This window comes from Bufo gargarizans, chromosome 8, assembly GCF_014858855.1.
Source record: "Bufo gargarizans isolate SCDJY-AF-19 chromosome 8, ASM1485885v1, whole genome shotgun sequence".
NCBI classification, from domain to species: Eukaryota; Metazoa; Chordata; class Amphibia; order Anura; family Bufonidae; genus Bufo; species Bufo gargarizans.
The window spans coordinates 140081365-140105352 of NC_058087.1; the positions used below are offsets into that span (position 1 = coordinate 140081365).

General features: G+C 42.1%; 1 protein-coding gene across 1 annotated transcript in view; it reads right to left on the reverse strand.

The window, feature by feature from the left end:
* The window catches only part of LOC122945439 (uromodulin-like), a 77724-nt gene that overhangs the window by 49176 nt on the left and 4560 nt on the right, over positions 1–23988 (reverse strand). The window contains exons 3-10 of the mRNA XM_044304508.1: positions 23415–23537; positions 22502–22679; positions 8816–8953; positions 8709–8723; positions 5610–6383; positions 4713–4817; positions 1886–2088; positions 1010–1161 (exon numbers count right to left, since the gene is read on the reverse strand). Of these exons, the coding sequence (XP_044160443.1) occupies positions 1010–1161; positions 1886–2088; positions 4713–4817; positions 5610–6383; positions 8709–8723; positions 8816–8953; positions 22502–22679; positions 23415–23537 (1688 nt within the window). The remainder of the gene's footprint in view (positions 1–1009; positions 1162–1885; positions 2089–4712; positions 4818–5609; positions 6384–8708; positions 8724–8815; positions 8954–22501; positions 22680–23414; positions 23538–23988) is intronic.

The window sequence follows — 23988 nt, forward strand, 5'->3', positions numbered from 1 at the left end:
TTTTAATTCACCCTGTGTTTACCAATTCAAATGATTGGACATGCCCCTCTTGACACCCCCCTTCCTTAGTGTCCCTTGGCGCGCTCCGAAAGCCATTTAAAAATGTCAGTGTGTTTTATGCCCTTACAGATGCGATCTGATGTAGAAGCTAGTACAGCTCTGAAACGCGTCATCTTATCATCCCCATTAATAAAGAATAAACAAAAGAAGAGTAGCACATGGACCTTTTTTTCTTCTTACCCTCCTGACAAAGGGAGAATCTAAAGACTTAAAGAGGACCTGTCCCCTCTCTTGACATTTATTGACTTTTAGTAACTACTTGCATTCCCCATGCAATAACGATTTTGGATCATCTATTCTTATGATGCTATTCCTTTATTATTCCTTCTAGAAGTTATTAATGGATTACTAGCAGTTTTCAATGAAGGACCAGATGGGTGTTACCAGTTGGGGGCGTATCCCTGCACAGTCTGACACTATCTAATCAGTGCTACCAGTGTTAGACTGTGTAGGTACACCCTCAACTGGTAACAACCATCTGGACCTTCATTGCACACTGCTAGTAATGCATTGATAGCTTCTAGCAGGAATAATAAAGGAATGGCACAACATAGAGACATAAGACTAGATGATCCAGAATCGTTATTACATGGGGAATGAAAGCAGTTACTAAAACAGACATGTCTGGAGACGTAACGGGTCTTCCTTAAAAGGGTTTCCAGGATTTAAAAAAAAAAAAAAAAAAAAAGAGTCTACTTCTACATAAACACCATCGCTAATGCTGAGGGGTTGTCACTGGTATTACATCACATCCCCTTTCATGTGAAAGGATCTGAGCTGCAATACCAGATACAACCCATGGACAAGTGTGGCGCTGTTTCTGTAAAAAAAAAAAAAAGTTTTGTTTTTGTTTTTTCGCTTATCAAGAAGAAACCTTTTAAAGAGCAGGCAGGAACAATTTGATTTGTTGGGTTATTTCTTCCATACAGCCTCAAAGATGGCACATTACCTTAGGACAGGTTTTACAGATGTCTGACTAACAAGATCCAGAGGATATGCACAAGAAAAATTGAGCTGAAGTTCAGAAGTCCTCACAATTATTTTACTTGGTTCCAGCTCCATGTACATGGTATTCCAGTAGATCGCATGTGTCCCATTGTTCTGTAGGAGGCAAAGTTAGTTCGTTTTTTAATAAGAAAATGATCTATTTAATGTGGAAAGGAAACTTGAAACTGAAAGCTTGGTAGAAGTCACCAAATTGCAAGAACCTTCTAAATTGCTAGGGAGGAGTATAGACAGGACAACACCATTCCTCTAACTGCTAGATATTGGAGAGAAAAGACATCCCTGCTGGTCCTCACAGTGGGTAAGTGAATACAATGTTTGAAGGTCAGGAGGATGTTGGATTCCTAAGGAGAAGCTCAATCTTTTAACAACATCAGACACTTCTATCTCCAACATTCAGCGCTGATTGAGTTCATAATATATCATTATAGTGATGCAGATTTTCAAATCCCGTGCACAGATACAGAATTAAACAAAAGTCTGCCTGCAGCCACTACTAGAGGGATCTTACTGTATACTATACACTGTATAAGCAGCTGCTAAATAGAGATGAGCTAATTTCTTTAAATTCATTTTATGTCTGATTCGTCAAATCAATTCCACAGGAACAAAATGTGCTCTAATTGTCCTGAATTGGTATATGAGGTCTTCTTAAGAAAGAAAGAAAGAAAGATTAGATAGATTATTTTTCCCCATACCTCACACAGGTTAAAACGCCCTTATTCTGCATACTACACCCCACACCATAGTGGTACATGACATATTTTCCCCACAGATTACTAGAAAGTTGAACAGATAGATATTTTCGGTATGTGCTTACATATTGGCGAGCTCCACACCTTTCACCTTCAAGAGGAGACATAATGGAAATCATGCTCGTCTTCTCTCGGTCTGTGACTCCTATGCAGTGATCGTCTGAGAAGTGAATATTCTTGACATTTAAACTTTTCAGTTGACATGATCTTAATGACGCTTTTATATTGTGTGTGTTACATTGTAATTGAAGATCCAAGTCTTCTAAACCTAGGAAAATGTGACACGGGATACATTTTACCAAAAGAAGAATAGGTTTTATTATCAAAGAAACTCTGTTACATGTTTTCATCTGTAGGTGAAGTGTAGGGTCTTATTATTGGTTGAGGTGCAGGACCCTATTATTGGTTGGGTTTCAGGACCCTACTATTAGTTGAGGTGCAGGACTCTACTATTAGCTGAGGTGCAGGACACTATTATTGTTTGAGGTGCAGGACCCTATTATTGGTTGAGTTGCAGGACCCTACTATTAGCTAAGGTGCAGGACTCTACTATTAGCTGAGGTGCAGGACACTAATATTGGTTGAGGTGCAGGACCCTATTATAGGTTGAGGTGCAGGGCCTTATTATTGGTTGAGGCGTAGGACCCTATTATTGGTTGAGGTGCAGGACCCTATTATTGGTTGGGGTGCAGGAACCTATTATTGGTTGGGGTGCAGGACCCTATTATTGGTTGGGGTGCAGGACCCTATTATTGGTTGGGGTGCAAGACCCTACTATTGGCTGAGGTGCAGGACCCTATTATTGGTTGGGGTGCAGGACCCTATTATTAGTTGAGGTGCAGGACGCTATTATTAGTTGAGGTGCAGGACCGTATTATAGGTTGAGGTGCACGGCTCTATTATTGGTTGAGGTTCAGGGTCCTATTATTGGTTGGGGTGCAGGACCCTATTATTTGTTCATATGCAGGAATTTATTATTGGTTGAGGTGCCGGACCCTATTATTGGTTGAGGTGCAGGACCCTATTATTGGTTGAGGCGTAGGACCCTATTGTTGGTTGAGTTGCAGGACCCTATTATTGGTTGGGGTGCAGGAACCTATTATTGGTTGGGGTGCAGGACCCTATTATTGGTTTGGGGTGCAGGACCCTATTATTGGTTGGGGTGCAAGACCCTACTATTGGCTGAGGTGCAGGACCCTATTATTGGTTGGGGTGCAGGACCCTATTATTAGTTGAGGTGCAGGACCCTATTATTAGTTGAGGTGCAGGACCGTATTATAGGTTGAGGTGCACGGCCCTATTATTGGTTGAGGTTCAGGGTCCTATTATTGGTTGGGGTGCAGGACCCTATTATTTGTTCATGTGCAGGAATTTATTATTGGTTGAGGTGCAGGACCCTATTATTGGTTGAGGTGCAGGACCCTATTATTGGTTGAGGTGCAGGACCCTATTATTGGTTGAGGTGCAGGACTCTATTATTAGTTGAGGTGCAAGACCCGATTTCAGCACTCTGGACAAGGGTAACCCTTTTTTATTATTCGAAGGTGGCCATACAGGTTAGGTCAAAGTATGGTTAAAATTATTAAAACTAGACAGTAGCTCTAAATTTTGGCGTGGTATTAAAAAGCAGGAAGTGTTCAACCCCATATGCAGTGGTCCATCTATACTGGGGGGTCAGATCCTGCACTTGTGGCCTGTTGCTAATGGCAATCCCCAGCAAAAATGCATACAATGGAGGATGCCTGCAGCGGACCACAAGTACCACAATGGACATCCTACACAAGATAGCAATTGTGTGGATGTGATAAGCAGTCAAAATAACATAACAAAAACAAAGACAGGTGCACTCTGCGGTCTTACTAACTCTCGTACTGCTGTAAAATTGAGAATTAGCCAACATATCCTGCTTTAGCGTTAGGTTTCCGAGCTACTTGAGAAACCTTGGCGCGGTGCTCGGACTCAGACATATCCTCCAAAAGGATATGTTGGCTAATTCTCAATTTTACACCAGTACGAGAGTTAGTAAGATCGCAGAGTGCACCTGTCTTTGTTTTTGTTATGTTATTTTGACTGCTTATCACATCCACACAATTGCTATCCTGTGTAGGATGTCCATTGTGGTACTTGTGGTCCGCTGCAGGCATCCTCCATTGTATGCATTTTTGCTGGGGATTGCCATTAGCAACAGGCCACAAGTGCAGGATCTGACCCCCCAGTATAGATGCACCACTGCATATGGGGTTGAGCACTTCCTGCTTTTTAATACCACGCCAATTTGTAGTTTGTATTTTGAATTTTTGGAGGTGTAGAAACTCCTAGTCTGAATGTGCCTTAAGTTCCATACACAGGCAGCATTCTGGTGCACATGTGAGGCCCGGGCTATATCAGCCAGTCTTGGGTGGGGCTCAGAGCTCTCTGCCTCCTCCCATTGTATGCATGGTCACATGCTGGAGGTTACTGGGAGATTGCTTTGAGTCAGACCTTGCGCACCTGTAATTCGCCCACTGGCTCCTGGTATTGCCCATATGGCCCAGGTAGGTTTAGCGTTAGGTTCCCGAGCTACTTGAAAAACCTTGGTGCGGTGCTCAGGCTCAGACATCTCCTCCAAGCAGGATATGTTGGCTAATTCTCAATTTTACACCAGTATGAGGGTTAGTAAGACCACAGAGTGCACCTGTCTTTGTTTTTGTCATGTTATTTAGACAGTAGCTCTGTAGCTATATACAATGATCACAGTCTGTACAACAAAAATATACAATAACTGTAAATTTAAACAGGCTGGTGTAAATAATAATGATGTGGTACCAGTGAATGGAAACAATATTTATTTGGACACTGAAAATCCATCCAGGCCTAGTCCTGTTGGCACAGGGGCATTAATATTTTACTTACGATGAATATCTCGCCCATCTTTGCAGTAGCAGCCATCAACTCCATTCACTTTTTTGCATTCTTCACCCTCTGCACAGGAGCATGGGTTATTTCCAAAAGTTTGATCTAATGTCAGGTGAATATAATATAATGACAAACAAATACAAACATTTATTAAGTGTTAGGAAACCATGTCATTATAATAGTGATTACAACTTCAGGTTATATTAGAATAAGGCTATACGCCCAGCAAAGTTGGGGTTGCAAAGCCAGCCCCACAATACTTGAAGTATAGTTGATACGTTTCTGATTGCTTGGAGCATTACCACTGGGACCCCCACAATTACAAGAATTGGTGACCCATTCCCTTCAGCGGTGGTGGTTGATCATCATCTTTGAGACTGATGGGGGTAGCTGAGAACAGGGCTTTGCTAGTAGTAAGCATGCACGACCATTCTTCCATTCAAAAGGAGTACATGGGACCATCTTCTCGTAATCAGTGGGATTCCCAGTTTGTGGGAAGATTGCTTTACATTTTTGACAATTCCAAATTGCACATACTGTACATTGGCCCAGCTTTACTAATTTGTGCACATAGAACTGGCTAAAAATTGGCTCAAGTTGGTACAACTAGGGTTCTACAACATTTTATTAGTCACTCAAACATTGGGCTGAGCTTAGCTGGAAGGATACGCTTACTAGGAAAGAGTCATGCCCTACCTAAATTGGCCAAGTCTGGCATAAAATTGTGTCTCAAACTAAGCCAACCAATCATTGGTGGAGAGACAGGCTAAAGTGTCTAGCCTTGAGCCCCTGTGATAAATTTGGTACAGGTCTAGACAACCTATGCCTTTTGTGGGTTTAGTAAATCTGCCCCATTTTTTACAATCATCAAAGTGATATGTACTATGTCATTACCTGTACAATAAGCTGCTGGACATTTGGGCGTTCCATGTAATTTGTATATATGATATCCATCTAGACAGGCTTTGACCTGCACCATGCTCGACCAATAGCAGCAGTTACCATCCCACTGAGCGCAGGCAGTATAGGTGACAATTCCTTCATTGGGTAATGGATGTGAGCCATTTAACCACATCGAGGCTTCAGTGCCACATTTATTTTCGGGCACGCAATTTTCCGGAAGTCGAATCCCTCCACTCCCTGAGAATCTATACCATCCAGTTTTTTTGTTGTCACAGTTGTCACCATGTGATATGTGGGTGCTTCTCCAAGGCTCATCGAGGGTGGTATAGCTAGAACATGGATCAGAACATCTGTAGGATCCTCTTTCATTGAGACATTCTAGATCTTGGTCACATAGACTTGTTGCACATTCTTCCTTGTCACAATGGATCCCTTCTCCTGACTTACAAGAGCAAGAATCACCCTCGTTTTTTGAGCAATTAGTCAGAGATTGACAGCGGTAGAGTGCAGGGTCTAAACATTCATCAATATCAACACAGTGGTTATCCATAGTTTTGGTGTATCCAGTTGGGCATTCACATATGTAGGAACCAGGTGTGTTGACACAGATATCAGAACAATTATTAGACCAAGGGTAGGCACATTCATTAATGTCAGAACATGCAAAGCCATCACCGATAAACCCTTCATTGCATGAACATTCTTTAATGCCAAAATATTCTTCACATATAGCATCGGGGTGACAATCATGACAATGTTCAGTATCTGGCCAAAAAAATATATAAATTCAGTAAATGTCAACTATTCCTTAATACAAAATAGAACTTAAAAATATGTATAAGGCCTCATGCACACGAATGTTGTTTTATTCCGTGTCCGTTGTGCCGTTTTTCGTGATTTTCAATGGGTCCGTTGAAAACTTGGCCAATGCACTGTTTGCCACCCACGTCCGTGATCCGTGGTTCCAGTCCGTCAAAAAAATATAACCTGTCCTATTATTTTCACGCAAATCGGTTCGCGGACCCATATAAGTCAATGGGACCGCTAAAAAACGCGGAGGCACACAAGATTGTCATCCACGTCCGCGCATCCACGTCAGTTTTTTTCCTTTCATTTGCATGGCAAACCTGTCTTAGACTTTTTTTTACTTTCCTTTATGTCTGGTGGTCCTCCAAAAATAAAAGAAAGACACACGGAAACAAAAACGGAAACGGATCATGGAACAACGGAACCCCATTTTGCGGACCGAAAAAAACAACTGTCGTGTGCATGAGGCCTAAGTAAAAGATTCTGGACTGAGAGGGTTTTCATTTTGCAAGCATGTAAATTATTATACGGTTAAAGGGGTTATCTGATGTTTAAAGAGGTTTTCCGAGATTTCAGTACTGTTGACCTATCCACAGGATAACAGTATCTAATGGGTGGAGGTCTGACACCTGGGACCCCCGCCAATCAGCTGTTTGAGAAGGCAGCGGCGCTCCTGTGAGCACCACAACCTTCTCGCTGCTTTCCTTAGGTCAGTGACGACACATTCATTGGTCAGGTGGCCGAGGCAGAGCTCAGCCCCATTGAATATAATAGGGCTGAGCGTCATATCAGGAGCTCTGGTGCCTTCTCAAACTGCTGATCGGCAGGGGTCCCAGGTGTGAGATATTGATGACCTATCCAGAGGTTAGGTCATGAGCAGTAAAATCGTAAAAAACATTTTAACTAATTACATATCCTCTGGATAGATCTTCACCATCTAATGTATGGGAGTCCAACACTCGGGACCCCCACTAATCAGTTGTTTGAGAAGGCCCGAGCACTCCTGTGAGCGCCACGGAATTCTCCCTGCTTACCTTACACCAGTGACATCATGATGATTGGTCACATGGCCTATGCACCAGGGCCTTTTCAAACAGCTGTCAGACCCCCACCGATCAGATGCTGAGGATAGGTTATCAGTTACAAAGAGTTGGATAACCCCTTTAAAGATAATTTCTTGGGGTGGGGAGGATTATTTTAAAAAGGAACAGATGGGGGTTAAAAAATAGAAAAATAAGCAATACTCACCCTCACTGATCCCCCACCAATGCTGTGTTAATGCTGCTCCAGTCCTCACTGCTCTCCACTTCCTGGTGCCGATCCGACACACAGGAAATGCCTGGAGATATGGCCTTAACAGTGACCCACCTCAGCCAGTGATTGGCTGAACAGGCATTTCCAGGTGCTCTCTGTGTGTCGAGCTGGGACCTGGATGTGAGAGGTAATGGGGAATCAGTGAGGGTGAGGGATTCTTCTTTTTAGCATTTTTAACCCTTTATGACACTTTTTAAAGAAACACCCCCCCCCTCCCTTCCCCCCGGTAAAGCACTCAAGTAGCTGTTATGAGATAAAGCGTATTACAACATTCTATCCAAGGCTAGAAAAAAAATCATATTTTTTCTTTTTTTTTTTCTTCACTTGAATGAAGATGAACTACAATACTAGACATTGACCATGGACAAAGCAGTGATTTTTTTTCTGGAAACATACTGCCATGCACCCTTTATTCTAACCTTGGACAATTCCTTTAAATTAAACACTCAAACCATGAGGTAGGGACACAAGGATTGTCAAGGAGTAGAAAAAAATGGCTGCTTTCTTTTCAAAACAGCACCACCCCTGTCCATGGGTTGTGCATGGTATTGCAGCTCAGCCCCATACACTTTAATAAACTGTAATACCAGACACAACCCATGGATTGGTGACTGCCATGTTTTTGAATAAATGGACAACCCCTTTAATTTCATGATAGGTAAAATAGAGATAAAAGTATTAAGGACAATCTGTAGTCTGATAATTGGACTGAATAAAAGCATTTTACAGATTTATTTTGTAGTAGGTTATTATTAGAATGCAGAGTAGTATTAGTAGAATTAAGTGTTATTCCTATATGATAAAGTAATTGCATAGCGCTAAGATAAGTCATCACTTTATACTAATAGGGTGCTGCAGCGCAGGGAACATAAAACACAAAAACATCATCATGAGGTCAGGATTCTCCCCATATCATGTTGTTGGATTCCTAGGTAACTCTATCCCTTGCAAACTTGTATGATGACTTACATGATATGTTCCTTACTGAAAGACAAAAGCAAAATGAGAATGAGATAAACGTCTATATATTTAAAAGTCCAGTAAATCTGCCGTTTTAGTAAAAACTTGGAGCATACCTTTAAATCCTTCTACACGTATAGCATAATGCCCATGTCCATGGAGAAAAAGGGTCCAAGCTCCAATAACTGGATTCTCAACGATGTACATGGATCCCCAGGGCTCAGACATCTTTGGTTTAGGGATTATTTTGGTACCTATGATAATTGTAGTTATAAAGAATATCATTTCTTTGCATAAATCATTAAAGGGGGTTGATTGGACTTGAATATTGAGGCCTTATCCTTAGAAATTAGCAAAGTTCTCCAAAATTCAATTTGGCTGTTTTGCCGAATTTTACAATTACAAATTACATTGTCACAAAGTGAAGATTTTGTAATGAACTGGTGCAATGGACATTGCGCCGCCACTGTCATTGAACCCCTCAGAGATATTAAAGCATTTTAGGGGTTGCTCCTAAAAAAATATTGATGTACTTACCTCATCCATTTGAGCAAGAAGAAGCCGGCTCAGCCATCTTGCTTGAAGATCCAGCGTGAAATCTTGCATAGTGTGTGATGACGTCATCAAGTTGCCTAGTGTAGTTACGCGATACGTCACCAAACACAAGATTTTGTGCTGGATATTCAAGCAAGACAGCCGTGGCAGCCTCTTCGAGCTCAAATGGATGAGGTAAGTATGATTTTTTTAATTTTTACTGCCATTTCAGGGAAAATCGATTAGTTACCACAAAGCACAAGGAAATTCGGCTTCGCTGCAAACCAAATTAACTTTAATTCACTTAACACTAACTATCCTTCAAACAGAATATCAAGCAGGTGGTGGTCCAACTCTTGGCATCCGCATGGTGTGGGGCACCATGAAGACTTCAGTCAACTGATCACTGGGGGATCCTAGAGTCGGACCTGGTAATGATGACTTATATGCGAATATACATAGTGGAGTCACATTATTACGACCACTTCCTAGTTTCTACATCAGCAACGTGTAGCTCATGAAGGAAGTCCCATGTGGTGAGCTGGCTTGGTGGGTATATAAGGTGTGTGATAGGCTTTCTGCACACATATCCCTTGTTACTGTCATGGGTAAAAGGGGCAACTTATCAGAGAGGATTATTGGCTTTCAGATCAAGGGTGGCGGTATTTCTGAAACTGCGCAGTGTGAACTGTTCTTGTGCTGCAGTGGGAAAGGTAGAAGAATGTGTCAACTGAGCTGTTTTTTCAGGACAACTTGTAGCTTTAATTGGCATCAATTTTGATCACTTTTAACCTTTATGTGATGTGGAATGGACAAAAAACAGCTATTATTTCAGCGTTTATTTTATCATACTGGGCATTCTGAACGCCACAATACCATTTATGTACAATATAGGTTTTTACTTTTCTTTATTACAATTTTTTTACAACTTCTTTCACTTTTGAGATTAGACGTTCAAATCCCCTAGTGGGACTAAAATACTAATTGTTCATATACTGTAATACACTTCAATACATCTATATGGGTTATGATAACAGGAGATAACAGCCAGGATCAGAGTTATCTCCGATTTTGAACATTAAGCGAGGTGGCAGCTACATAATAAAGCCAGAATCCACAGGCGATGGCGCAGACACAGCTCCTATGCCCATATCATCACTGTGCCAAAATAGTATGGAGGCAAGCAGGAACTATGCGATCACAACATTTGTTACAAAGCAGGGAATAAAGCAGCTGAAGTGAAGGCCCACCCTTAAAAACCATTACAGAAGGACCTGTCACCTCTCCTGACATGGCTGTTTTAGTAACTACTTACATTTACCTTGTAATAACAATTCTGGGGCATCTTTGCTAATAACGCTGTGCTGTGCCATCGCTCTATTATTTCTGCTAGAAGTTTATGATGAGAAAAAGTCTGGCACTTCTGGTGCTTCGTTAAATCAAAGTCACTTGTCTACCTAGATGTGCTAGGATGGAATTTGTGGTATGACCTCAGTACGGCCATTCTGACATCAAAGGGGTATTCCCAGCTGAGATAATGGGGGCATATCGTGGTGGAACCCGTACCTATATCGAGGACGGAGCTGGGAAGATGGTGGCTGGAGGACCCTGCCAAGTGCTCTCCCCATGAAAGTGAATGGGAGCGCACTGCTCTTGCGCGGCCACCACTCCCATTCATTTCTATGGGACCAACGGAAGTAGCCGAGCCAGTGCTCGGCTATTTTTGGCAGCCCCATAGAAATAAATAGAGGGCGGCTGCGCATGATTGGATAGTATCAGACTGTGCATAGACACACCCCCAACTAGTAAAACATAGTCGTACTTTTGTTCATAAACCTCTAGTGGGAATAATAGAGGAATGACTCTGGAATTGTTAGTGTATGTAGAATACAATTATTTACTAAAAGAGACATGTCAGGAGAGGCGACAGGTCCACTTTGACTACTTACAGCAACACTAAACTGTATAATATATCCTATCCTCCCTATAGGGTGACTGCCAGACTGACACTTAAAATTTATGTGAATGTCTTAGATGTCAAGGTTAGCATCAGAAAAACTAAGCTATATGTAAAAGGAGTTACAAAGTTGGACTTAGAAATTAAGTAGCACAGAATTTTGGATGTGAAAACACCATGCAGACAAAAAATGGAGATTCACTTTAACCACCTCCGGACCGCCTAACGCACATGTGCGTTCCGGAGGTGGCAGCGCTGCGCACAGTCACGCATATACGCGTCATCTCGCGAGACGCGAGATGACGCGAGTATGCGCCCGCGCGTGCGCAGTTCGCGCCGGCATTTAATCGAGAAGTATTTCGTCAGCAACCTGCCAGCCAATGATCGTGGCTGGCAGGTTGCTGATTTTTAAAAAATCCAATCAAAGTGCCAGATAGCAGATCATATTTGTAAATATGATCTGTTATATGGCTGCCTGCTCCTCTGCTGGTTCTTTTCGTCGGTTGGATCCAGCAGAGGAGCAGGCTTCACAGTGAGTACACCAAACACTACACTATAGCCCCTGATCACCCCCCTGAACCCCAATTAACCCTTTGATCACCCCTTTGATCACCCCTGTCAATCACAAGTGAAAAGAAAAAAGTGATCAGTGCAAACTGTCACTTTTTTTTTTCACTGTTATTGACCGTTAGGTTTTAGGTATAGTTTAGGTCCCTTGGTTAGGTAGTTAGCGATCAGTTAGCGCCCAGCCCACCGCACCGCAGTCCGTTATTCGCTGATTAGCGTATCGCTAATCAGCATTTGTACTTTTATAGTATCTGGAAGTGATCAAAACTGATCACGGTCAGATCTATAATTGTATTAGTGTCACTTTAGTTCGCCCTCCACCCAAAACGCAGTGTTTGCCCGATCAGGCCTGATCGGTCGCCCACACGTGCGTTCGCCCACACCCGCCCCACCGCAGTGACAAAAAAAAATTTTTTTTTGATCACTGCACATTCACTTTACACGCACTGCGGCGATAAAAAAATCAGTTTTGATATTTTTTATCAACCGCAGCGGCCTCCGGTACTTCGCTAGCCTCCCCTTTGTAAGACAGGCTTGCTTTTTTTTTCTTGGGTAGTCTCAGGGAATACCCCTAAATTTAGTTGCCCACATGTCTAACAGGGGGTATTCCTCTGAAGAGGCCTACAGGCTTCTGACCCAGTCGGATGAGGAGTGGGAACCCTCATCTGATGAATCCAGCGGGTCAGAATACGAACCTGTAGAAAGCAGTGGCTCTCTGACCCAAAGTTCGGACGAGGAGGCTGAGGTCCCTGATACCACCAGGCGTACCCGGCCCCGTGTCGCTAGACCGCAGGTTGCGCAGGATCCGCTTCAAGAGCAGCAGAGTGGGGCTGGTGCTGTCGGATTACGTGGTGAGGCATACACCAGCAGCCCAGCCCTCCCTGGACCTAGTACCAGCACTGCCGTACAACCTGGTGAAGTAGCGAGCACCAGAAGGGCAGTTGAAGCTGGTACGGTGGCACGTGCAGTAGTGACCCCGTCGCAGCCACCGCAAAGACGTGCCCGTAGAGCCCCTAGAATCCCAGAGGTGCTGGCAAACCCTGATTGGCAGTCCCCAACTTCAGCCGCACCTGTAGTTTTCCCTTTCACTGCCCAGTCTGGAGTTCGGGTTGAGACGGCTCAGATCGGTTCGGCCCTGGGATTTTTTGAGCTGTTCTTGACTGCGGAGCTTTTAGACATAGTTGTGGCCGAAACAAACAGGTATGCCACACAATTTATCACCGCTAACCCGGGAAGCTTTTATGCCCAGCCTTTCCGGTGGAAACCAGTCCAAGTTTCCGAACTTAAAACTTTTCTGGGCCTCCTCCTCAACATGGGCCTGACAAAAAAGCATGAATTGCGGTCATATTGGTCCACGAACCCGATTCATCACATGCCCATGTTCTCTGCTGCCATGTCCAGGGCACGTTTTGAGGCCATCCTGCGGTTCCTGCACTTTAGTGACAACACCGCCTCCCGTCCCAGGGGCCACCCTGCTTTTGACCGGCTCCACAAAATTCGGCCCCTCATAGACCATTTCAACCAGAAATTTGCAGATATTTATACCCCAGAGCAAAACATCTGCGTAGACGAGTCCCTGATACATTTTACCGGGCGCCTTGGCTTCAAACAATACATCCCAAGCAAGCGCGCCCGGTATGGGGTCAAATTGTATAAGCTCTGTGAAAGGGCCACAGGCTATACCCACAAATTTCGGGTCTATGAGGGAAAAGATCAGACCCTGGAGCCGGTCGGTTGCCCTGACTACCTGGGGAGCAGTGGGAAGACAGTTTGGGACTTGGTGTCACCCTTATTCGGCAAGGGGTACCATCTTTATGTGGACAATTTTTACACAAGTGTGGCCCTCTTTAGGCATTTGTTTCTAGAACGGATTGGCGCCTGTGGTACCGCGCGAACTAGTCGCGCGGGCTTCCCCCAACGGCTCGTTAGCACCCGTCTTGCAAGGGGGCAGAGGGCCGCACTGTGTAACGAAGAACTGCTCGCGGTGAAATGGAGAGACAAGCGTGACGTTTACATGCTCTCCTCCATTCACGCAGACACGACAATACAAATTGAGCGAGCAACCCGTGTCATTGAAAAGCCCCTCTCAGTCCACGACTATAACCTCCACATGGGAGGGGTCGACTTCAATGACCAGATGTTGTCTCCGTATTTAGTTTCCCGACGCACCAGACGCTGGTATAAGAAGGTGTCTGTATATTTAATTCAATTGGCTCTGTACAATAGTTTTGTTCTCTACAGTAAGGCTGGGAGAACTGGATCCTTCCTCAAATTTCAGGAAGAGATCATCGAGAACCTCCTGTATCCAGGAGGTTCCGTGGCCCCAACCACCAGTGTAGTTAGCCGTCTACACGAGCGACATTTCCCCAATGTCGTTCCTGGTACCTCAACCCAACCGTCACCCCGAAAAAGATGTTGTGTCTGTAGCAGGAGTGGAATAAGGCGTGACACCCGCTATTTCTGTCCTGACTGTCCGGACCACCCTGCCCTATGCTTTGGAGAGTGTTTCCGGAAGTACCACTCACAGGTACACTATTAGCATAGGGATCATCTCACCAGGACAGGCACACAGGGCTATTAGGGCCCATTCACTCACTGCTGCTGCAAACGTCTCCTTTCACATGGGACAAAGTGCATAACGCACTTCGCCACATCTTTGGGCGATTTGCGCTTTGCACATTGACCCATGGGGAAGGAGAGGTTTGTTCTATAAAGGTAAAAAAAAAAAAAAAAAAAAAAAAACACACCAGTAAGCAAACACGTTAATGTTCAGTTAAAAAAGTTAAAGTTACATGTTCTGTTGCAAAGTTAATAAAATTATTGCGTTGCGGCCTGGTTTTTTCTTTTTTTTTTTTTTTCTTTTTTTACCTTCCAGGTGGACCAACCGATTGACTAGCTGCAGCACCGATGTGCATTCTGACAGAAGCATTGCGCTGCTGTCAGATTACACGCAAGTCGGTGTATGCGGCGCTGCAAGACGGGATTTTCTCCTCTGCAGTGACAGATACGTTTGCCGAGGCATACGAGCTGAGGAGGAGGTGGCGTTCCTATGCTTTGGCAAGCACTTTGTATATATATATATAAAAAAAAAAAAAAAAATCCCGGCAATGATTTATTCATCCACATCGATTGATGTGAATGGAGGAATCTGGTTTGCCAGGGCATACGAGCTAAGTGGGTATGGATGTAGGGCGGAGCTCCTATGTCCTGGCAGACGCCTTTCCCCTCCATTTTTTTTTTTTTGGCAGAGATTTTTTCATCCACATTGATCGATGCGAATGAAGAAATCTGTGCCGTTCATTTTTTTCTTTCAGCCCAGAGGCTGAACGGAAAAAAAAATCTCATTACCTGTATGCTCAATATAAGGAGAATAGCAGAAACTCCTAATGCTGGCCATACATGTAATGATTGCGGAGACCCTCAAATGCCAGGGCAGTACAAACACCCCACAACTGACCCCATTTTGGAAAGAAGACACCCCAAGGTATTTGCTGAGGGGCATATTGAGTCCATGAAAGATTGAAATTTTTGTCCTAAGTTAGCGGAAAGTGAGACTTTGTGAGAAAAAAAAATTAAAAAAACAATTTCCGCTAACTTATGCAAAAAAAAAAAAAATTCTATGAACTTGCCAGGCCCCTCATTGGATACCTTGGGGTGTCTTCTTTCCAAAGTGGGGTCACATGTGGGGTATTTATACTGCCCTGGGTTTTTAGGGGCCCTAAAGCGTGAGAAGAAGTCTGGGATCCAAATGTCTAAAAATGCCCTCCTAAAAGGAATTTGGGCCCCTTTGCGCATCTAGGCTGCAAAAAAGTGTGACACATCTGGTATCACCGTACTCAGGAGAAGTTGGGGAATGTGTTTTGGGGTGTCATTTTACATATACCCATGCTGGGTGAGAAAAATATCTTGGTCAAATGCCAACTTTGTATAAAAAAATGTTAAAAGTTGTCTTTTGCCAAGATATTTCTCTCACCCAGCATGGGTATATGTAAAATGACACCCCAAAACACATTCCCCAACTTCTCCTGAGTACGGCGATACCAGATGTGTGACACTTTTTTGATGCCAAGGTGGGCAAAGGGGCACATATTCCAAAGTGCACCTTTCGGATTTCACCGGTCATTTTTTACACATTTTGATTGCAAAGTACTTCTCACACATTTGGGCCCCTAAATTGCCAGGGCAGTATAACTACGCCACAAGTGACCCCATTTTGGAAAGAAGACACCCCAAGGTATTCCGTGAGGGGCATGGCGAGTTCCTAGAATTTTTTATTTTTTGTCGCAAGTTAGTGGAATTTGTAAGGAAAAAAGAGAAAAAAAAAAAATCATCATTTTCCGCTAACTTGTGACAAAAAATAAAAAATTCTAGGAACTCGCAGTGCCCCTCACGGAATACCTTGGGGTGTCTTCTTTCCAAAATGGGGTCACTTGTGGCGTAGTTATACTGCCCTGGCAATTTAGGGGCCCAAATGTGTGAGAAGTACCTTGCAATCAAAATGTGTAAAAAATGGCCTGCAAAATCTGAAAGGTGCACTTTGGAATATGTGCCCCTTTGCCCACCTTGGCAGCAAAAAAGTGTGACACATCTGGTATCGCCGTACTCAGGAGAAGTTGGGGAATGTGTTTTGGGGTGTCATTTTACATATACCCATGCTGGATGAGAGAAATATCTTGGCAAAAGACAACTTTTCCCATTTTTTTATACAAAGTTGGCATTTGACCAAGATATTTTTCTCACCCAGCATGGGTATATGTAAAATGACACCCCAAAACACATTCCCCAACTTCTCCTGAGTACGGCGATACCAGATGTGTCACACTTTTTTGCTGCCAAGGTGGGCAAAGGGGCACATATTCCAAAGTGCACCTTTCGGATTTCACCGGTCATTTTTTACAGATTTTGATTGCAAAGTACTTCTCACACATATGGGCCCCTAAATTGCCAGGGCAGTATAACTACGCCACAAGTGACCCCATTTTGGAAAGAAGACACCCCAAGGTATTCCGTGAGGGGCATGGCGAGTTCCTAGAATTTTTATTTTTTGTCGCAAGTTAGTGGAATATGAGACTTTGTAAGAAAAAATAAAAAAAATAAAATCATCATCATTTTCCGCTAACTTGTGACAAAAAATAAAAAGTTCTATGAACTCACTATGCCCATCAGCGAATACCTTAGGGTGTCTACTTTCCGAAATGGGGTCATTTGTGGGGGTTTTCTACTGTTTGGGCATTGTAGAACCTCAGGAATCATGACAGGTGCTCAGAAAGTCAGAGCTGCTTCAAAAAGCGGAAATTCACATTTTTGTACCATAGTTTGTAAATGCTATAACTTTTACCCAAACCATTTTTTTTTGCCCAAACATTTTTTTTTTATCAAAGACATGTAGAAAAATAAATTTGGCGAAAAATTTATATATGGATGTCGTTTTTTTTGCAAAATTTTACAGCTGAAAGTGAAAAATGTCATTTTTTTGCAAAAAAATCGTTACATTTTGATTAATAACAAAAAAAGTAAAAATGCCAGCAGCAATGAAATACCACCAAATGAAAGCTCTATTAGTGAGAAGAAAAGGAGGTAAAATTCATTTGTATGGTAAGTTGCATGACCGAGCGATAAACGGTGAAAGTAGTGTAGTGCCGAAGTGTAAAAAGTGCTCTGGTCATGAAGGGGGTTTCACCTAGCGGGGCTGAAGTGGTTAAAGGGGTTGTCCTAAGAAAAATATTCTACAGTTTTCAAACTGACATCTGGACCTGAGTTCTTTTATAATTGCATGCAATAAAAAATGTATTATAGCTACTGAGTTATCCAATAAAATGTATAGCGACACCTCCTGTTTGTTTTTTTCCCTATTTCTTTGTCCTGTTTACTAAGATGGCCGCACATGCTCAGTTTCATCCTTCAACTACCTCTTGAGCTGTCATAGGGAGAGAGCTATGGAGAGAAAGACACTCCCCCTGAGAAATGACACTCCCCTTGAGCTGCCGACTTAATATAAATGTAGCAGAATAATTGGAGAAATGCACATGGAGTAGTGTTGGTCGAGCACCAAAGTGCTTGTGTGCTCTGGTGCTCTGGTGCTCAAGTAGAACATTTCCCGATGCTCCGGTGCTCTACAAAGCACCCGAGCACAATGGAAGTTAAAGGGAGAACCCGAGCATTAAACCAGGCACCCCCTGCTCTAAAAAGAAGAGGGTCTTTGGACTCTAGTTCGGCTTAGGAGCCCCTGCTCTGACTTCATATATAGCTATGTCCATATATGGAGTCAGTGCTAAGGGACACCCAGTGTTTTTAAATCTAATTTGGCCTCTATTTCTGAAAAGTTTCTGGCAGGATTCAAACTCACAACCTTCTACATTACAGCCAATAATCTTAACCACTACACTATAGGACTGCATTGCCAGTTCCTTTAAAAAAAAAAAAAATATATATATATATATATATAATAATATATACATATACAGTCATGTGAAAAAATTAGGACACCCTTTGAAAGCATGTGGTTTTTTGTAACATTTTTAATAAAAGGTTATTTCATCTCCGTTTCAACAATACAGAGAGATTAAAGTAATCCGACTAAACAAAGAAAACTGAAGAAAAGTCTTTTCAAGATCTTCTGTAAATGTCATTCTACAAAAATGCCTATTCTAACTGAGGAAAAAGATAGGACACCCTCACATGTATTCCCTCTTAAATTGGCTCAGATCTCACACAGGTATATCACACCAGGTGCACATAATTAGTAGATCGTTACTCTGCATGTTGAATGAGGCTTGCCCTATTTAAACCTCAGACATTTAGTTTGGTGTGCTCCTGACTGTTGAAGTGAGAGTGAGCACCATGGTGAGAGCAAAAGAGCTGTCAGAGGACTTCAGAAAAAAGATTGTAGCAGCCTATGAGTCTGGGAAGGGATTTAAAAAGATCTCAAAAGATTTTGAAATCAGCCATTCCACTGTCCGGAAGATAGTCTACAAGTGGAGGGCTTTCAAAACAACTGCCAACATGCCCAGGACTGGTCGCCCCAGCAAGTTCACCCCAAGAGCAGACCGCAAGATGCTAAAAGAGGTCTCCAAAAACCCTAAAGTGTCATCTCGAGAACTACAGCAGGCTCTGGCTACTGTTGATGTAGAAGTACATGCCTCTACAATCAGAAAGAGACTGTACAAGTTTAACTTGCATGGGAGGTGTGCAAGGAGGAAACCTTTGCTTTCCAAGAGAAACATCGAGGCCAGACTGACATTTGCCAGAGATAAAGTTGACAAAGACCAGGACTTCTGGAATAATGTTCTTTGGACAGATGAGTCCAAAATTGAATTATTTGGACACAACAGCAGAGGACATGTTTGGCGTAAACCAAACACGGCATTCCAAGAAAAGAACCTCATACCAACTGTGAAGCATGGAGGTGGAAGTGTCATGGTTTGGGGCTGCTTTGCTGCAGCAGGACCTGGTCAGCTCACCATCATAGAATCCACGATGAATTCTACTGTGTATCAGAAGGTGCTTGAAGAACATGTGAGACCATCAGTTAGAAAATTAAAGCTGAAGCGGAACTGGACCATGCAACATGACAATGACCCAAAACATACTAGTAAATCAACCAAAGATTGGCTGAAAAAGAAGAAATGGAGAGTCCTGGAATGGCCAAGTCAAAGTCCAGATTTGAATCCCATTGAGATGCTGTGGGGTGACTTGAAAAGGGCTGTACGTGCAAGAAACCCCTCAAACATCTCACAGCTGAAAAAGTTCTGCATTGAGGAGTGGGGTAAAATTTCCTCAGACCGATGTCGAAGACTGGTAGATGGCTACAAGAACCGTCTCACTGCAGTTATTTCAGCCAAAGGAGGTAACACTCGCTATTAGGGGCAAGGGTGTCCTATCTTTTTCCTCAGTTAGAATAGGCATTTTTGTAGAATGACATTTACAGAAGATCTTGAAAAGACTTTTCTTCAGTTTTCTTTGTTTAGTCGGATTACTTTAATCTCTCTGTATTGTTGAAACGGAGATGAAATAACCTTTTATTAAAAATGTTACAAAAAACCACATGCTTTCAAAGGGTGTCCTAATTTTTTCACATGACTGTATATATATATATATATATATATATATATACAGTACAGACCAAAAGTTTAGACACACCTTCTCATTCAAAGAGTTTTCTTTATTTTCATGACTATGAAAATTGTAGATTCACACTGAAGGCATCAAAACTATGAATTAACACATGTGGAATTATATACATAACAAAAAAGTGTAAAACAACTGAAAATATGTCATATTCTAGTTATTCAAAGTAGCCACCTTTTTCTTTGATTACTGCTTTGCACACTCTTGGCATTCTCTTGATGAGCTTTAAGAGGAATTCACCTGAAATGGTTTTCACTTCACAGGTGTGCCCTGTCAGGTTTAATAAGTGGGATTTCTTGCCTTATAAATGGGGTTGGGACCATCAGTTGCGTTGTGGAGAATTCAGGTGGATACACAGCTGATAGTCCTACTGAATAGACTGTTAGAATTTGTATTATGGCAAGAAAAAAACAGCTAAGTAAAGAAAAACAAGTGGTCATCATTACTTTAAGAAATTAAGGTCAGTCAGTCCGAAAAATTGGGAAAACTTTGAAAGTGTCCCCAAGTGCAGTTACAAAAACCATCAAGCGCTACAAAGAAACTGGCTCACATGCGGACCGCCCCAGGAAAGGAAGACCAAGAGTCACCTCTGCTGCAGAGGATAAGTTCATCCGAGTCACCAGCCTCAGAAATCGCAGGCTAACAGCAGCTCAGATTAGAGACCAGGTCAATGCCACACAGAGTTCTAGCAACAGACACATCTCAAGAACAACTGTTAAGAGGAAACTGTGTGAATCAGGCCTTCATGGTAGAATATCTGCTAGGAAACCACTGCTAAGGACAGGCAACAAGCAGAAGTGACTTGTTTGGGCTAAAGAACACAAGAAATGGACATTAGACCAGTGGAAATCTGTGCTTTAGTCTGATGAGTCCAAATTTGAGATCTTTGGTTCCAACCACCGTGTCTTTGTGCGACGCAGAAAAGGTGAACGGATGGACTCTACATGCCTGGTTCCCACCGTGAAGCATGGAGGAGGAGGTGTGATGGTGTGGGGGTGCTTTGCTGGTGACACTGTTGGGGATTTATTCAAAATTGAAGGCATACTGAACCAGCATGGCTACCACAGCATCTTGCAGCAGCGTGCTATTCCATCCGGTTTGCGCTTAGTTGGACCATCATTTATTTTTCAACAGGACAATGACCCCAAACACACCTCCAGGCTGTGTAAGGGCTATTTGACCATGAAGGAGAGTGATGGGGTGCTGCGTCAGATGACCTGGCCTCCACAGTCACCGGACCTGAACCCAATCGAGATGGTTTGGGGGTGAGCTGGACCGCAGAGTGAAGGCAAAAGGGCCAACAAGTGCTAAGCATCTCTGGGAACTCCTTCAAGACTGTTGGAAGACCATTTCAGGTGACTACCTCTTGAAGCTCATCAAGAGAATGCCAAGAGTCTGCAAAGCAGTAATCAAAGCAAAAGGTGGCTACTTTGAAGAACCTAGAATATGACATATTTTCAGTTGTTTCACACTTTTTTGTTATGTATATAATTCCACATGTGTTAATTCATAGTTTTGATGCCTTCAGTGTGAATCTACAATTTTCAAAGTCATGAAAATAAAGAAAACTCTTTGAATGAGAAGGTGTGTCCAAACTTTTGGTCTGTACTGTATATATAGATATATTTATTAAACCTCTGCTGTATAGGAATACTTACTAGCCGTAAGTATTCCTATACAGCAGAAGTCTCATATTTATTTTTTATTTTTTTAAGAAACTGGTCATGCAGCTCTATAGTGTAGAGGTTAACATTCTGTGTTGGAATGTTGAAGGTTGTGAGTTTGAATCCCGTCAGAAACAGAGACTATATTTAATTAACATATATATACGTTTTTAGCCATAATATATTTACATATTTTATAAATTAGAATATATAATATATTAGAATTTATGTAAATATATTATGGCTAAAACATCATTGGTAGTTTCCCACATATTATGCGTTCATATATATCAGAAGTATGATTTTATCTATATATATTTACAATTACAAAAAAAAAAAAATAGATTTAATTTAGCCTCTATTTCTGAAAAGTTTCTGACAGGATTAAAACTCACAACCTTCGACGTTACAGCCCAGAATGTTAACCACTACACTATAGAGCTGCATGTCTCATCACTTAAAAAAATAAAATAAATATGAGACTTCTGCTGTATAGGAATACTTAGTACTAGTATATATTCCTATATAGCAGAAGTCTCTTTTTTTTCTTTTTTTTTTAAAGTAACTGGCTATGTAGCTTTATAGTGTAGTGGTTAACATTCTGGGCTGTAATGTGGAAGGTTGTGAGTTCAAATCTCATCAGAAACTTTTCAGAAATAGAGGCTAAATTAGATTTAAATACACTGACTCGATATTCAGCCGAGCATAGCCATGCTCGCCCAACACTAATACAGAGGTACAGGGCTGGTTAGCTTTGTTAGAAAGAGATTGTCATGTACTATAGGATGTCTGATTTCATCTTTTACATTCATCATAGGATAACCCATTTAGGTCTGCAGCACAATACAGAGTCAATACTCTCGCAGCATCAGTGAGACCAAAGAGGTTTTAGAAATGAGGCACACTGAAAGTTTTAGCACACAGTTAGTATCAGCATATATTCGTGCACTTACCATATGGGTCAGTCACTACTAATGATCGTATCTCCCCGTCTGTGGTCATTATCAATGCAGTATAGTTATCCGCCACTGAGAAGCTGACAGAATTGTCTTCTCCGTCATAGTCCCTAGAGAGTAGTCGGCTGGAGCTGTTAATGGGTCTTGATAGAATGAAGTCCAGATAGTAGAAGACCTTTACATTGTAAATAAATAAATAAAAAGAGACTATATGAATAAAAAAACATTATATTTAATGTTCCTATTGGAAACATAGGATGAGAATATGTGTTATTTATTGACTATTCACCCATCCTAGACTTTTATGGTCCATCAACAGAGTTGGAACTATTAATGGAGATACAAGAAAATTGGACCCTTCGATCTTCTGCTCATGTCCACTGCTTCAACAAATCTGTGGTCACATGCGAACAATACACCCACCAAGATATGTCATCCATGGTGACGTCATGTCCAGCAGTTATGTGGTAACATCCTACACTAGACATGCACTATACCATTAGACATACATACAGTGGCGTAGCTAGAAATGACTGGGCTCCACAGCATATTTTTGAATGGGGCCCCCCCCCAAAAAATTTTTTTGCAACCCCTTCCTTTCATGCCGCTCCCATTCCTGTGGCTAGTAAAGATCGCGCTCTCAGACCAGGCCCGGAAGCTGTTCCATCCGTTTTATACGCTGTCTATACTGTCACTGTATATAATTTCATTGTGTAATACTGTTGAGGGGGCCCTGACAAAATCTTTTAGTCTTCCTCCTCCTGGATGGGCCCTTCGGGGTCAGGGCCCCAAAGCAGCCGCTTCCCCTGCTTCCCCTATAGTTACGCCCCTGCATACATATGCATACTGTACTACTACAGATGACCACCACCTGCACTTCACAGAGAGTCAATAGTTCAGCAGTACTTACCTTGTTCAGTTTTGAGAGACTGACATAAAACACATGTCCAAAGCTCAAGGAGGCGATGTCCCTGTAAATGAGGTATTTGGGGTCTGTTTTGCCAGCACATAGGCCAGTGATCAGAAAAAATACCTGGAGACAATAATTAAGAATAGATTACTAATACAAATCAGTTCACTGTGAATAAATGGAGAATAATAATCCTCTGTAATCTAGATTTTTGTATTTCTGCAAAACAAAATGTTCCCACTTTTACAATTTCTCCTCTATTTTTGAATTGAATGTGGCTCAAAAGGTATAAAAAGTTGAGGACCTCATGTACACTCTTATGGAATATAGCGGTGATTAGTGTTGAGCGCGAATATTCGAATCACAAATTTTTATTGCGAATATCGGCACTTTGAGAATTCGCGAAGATCTAGAATATAGTGCTATATCTTCGTAATCGCGAATACTCTAGATTTTTTTTTTTATCACTAGATAAACCTATAATCTTTTTTCACTTATTGTATATAGCTTCTCTTTAATCTTGTTATGCTATGAATCATCCATACATTTTTTTTATAGCTATTATTTTACCTAT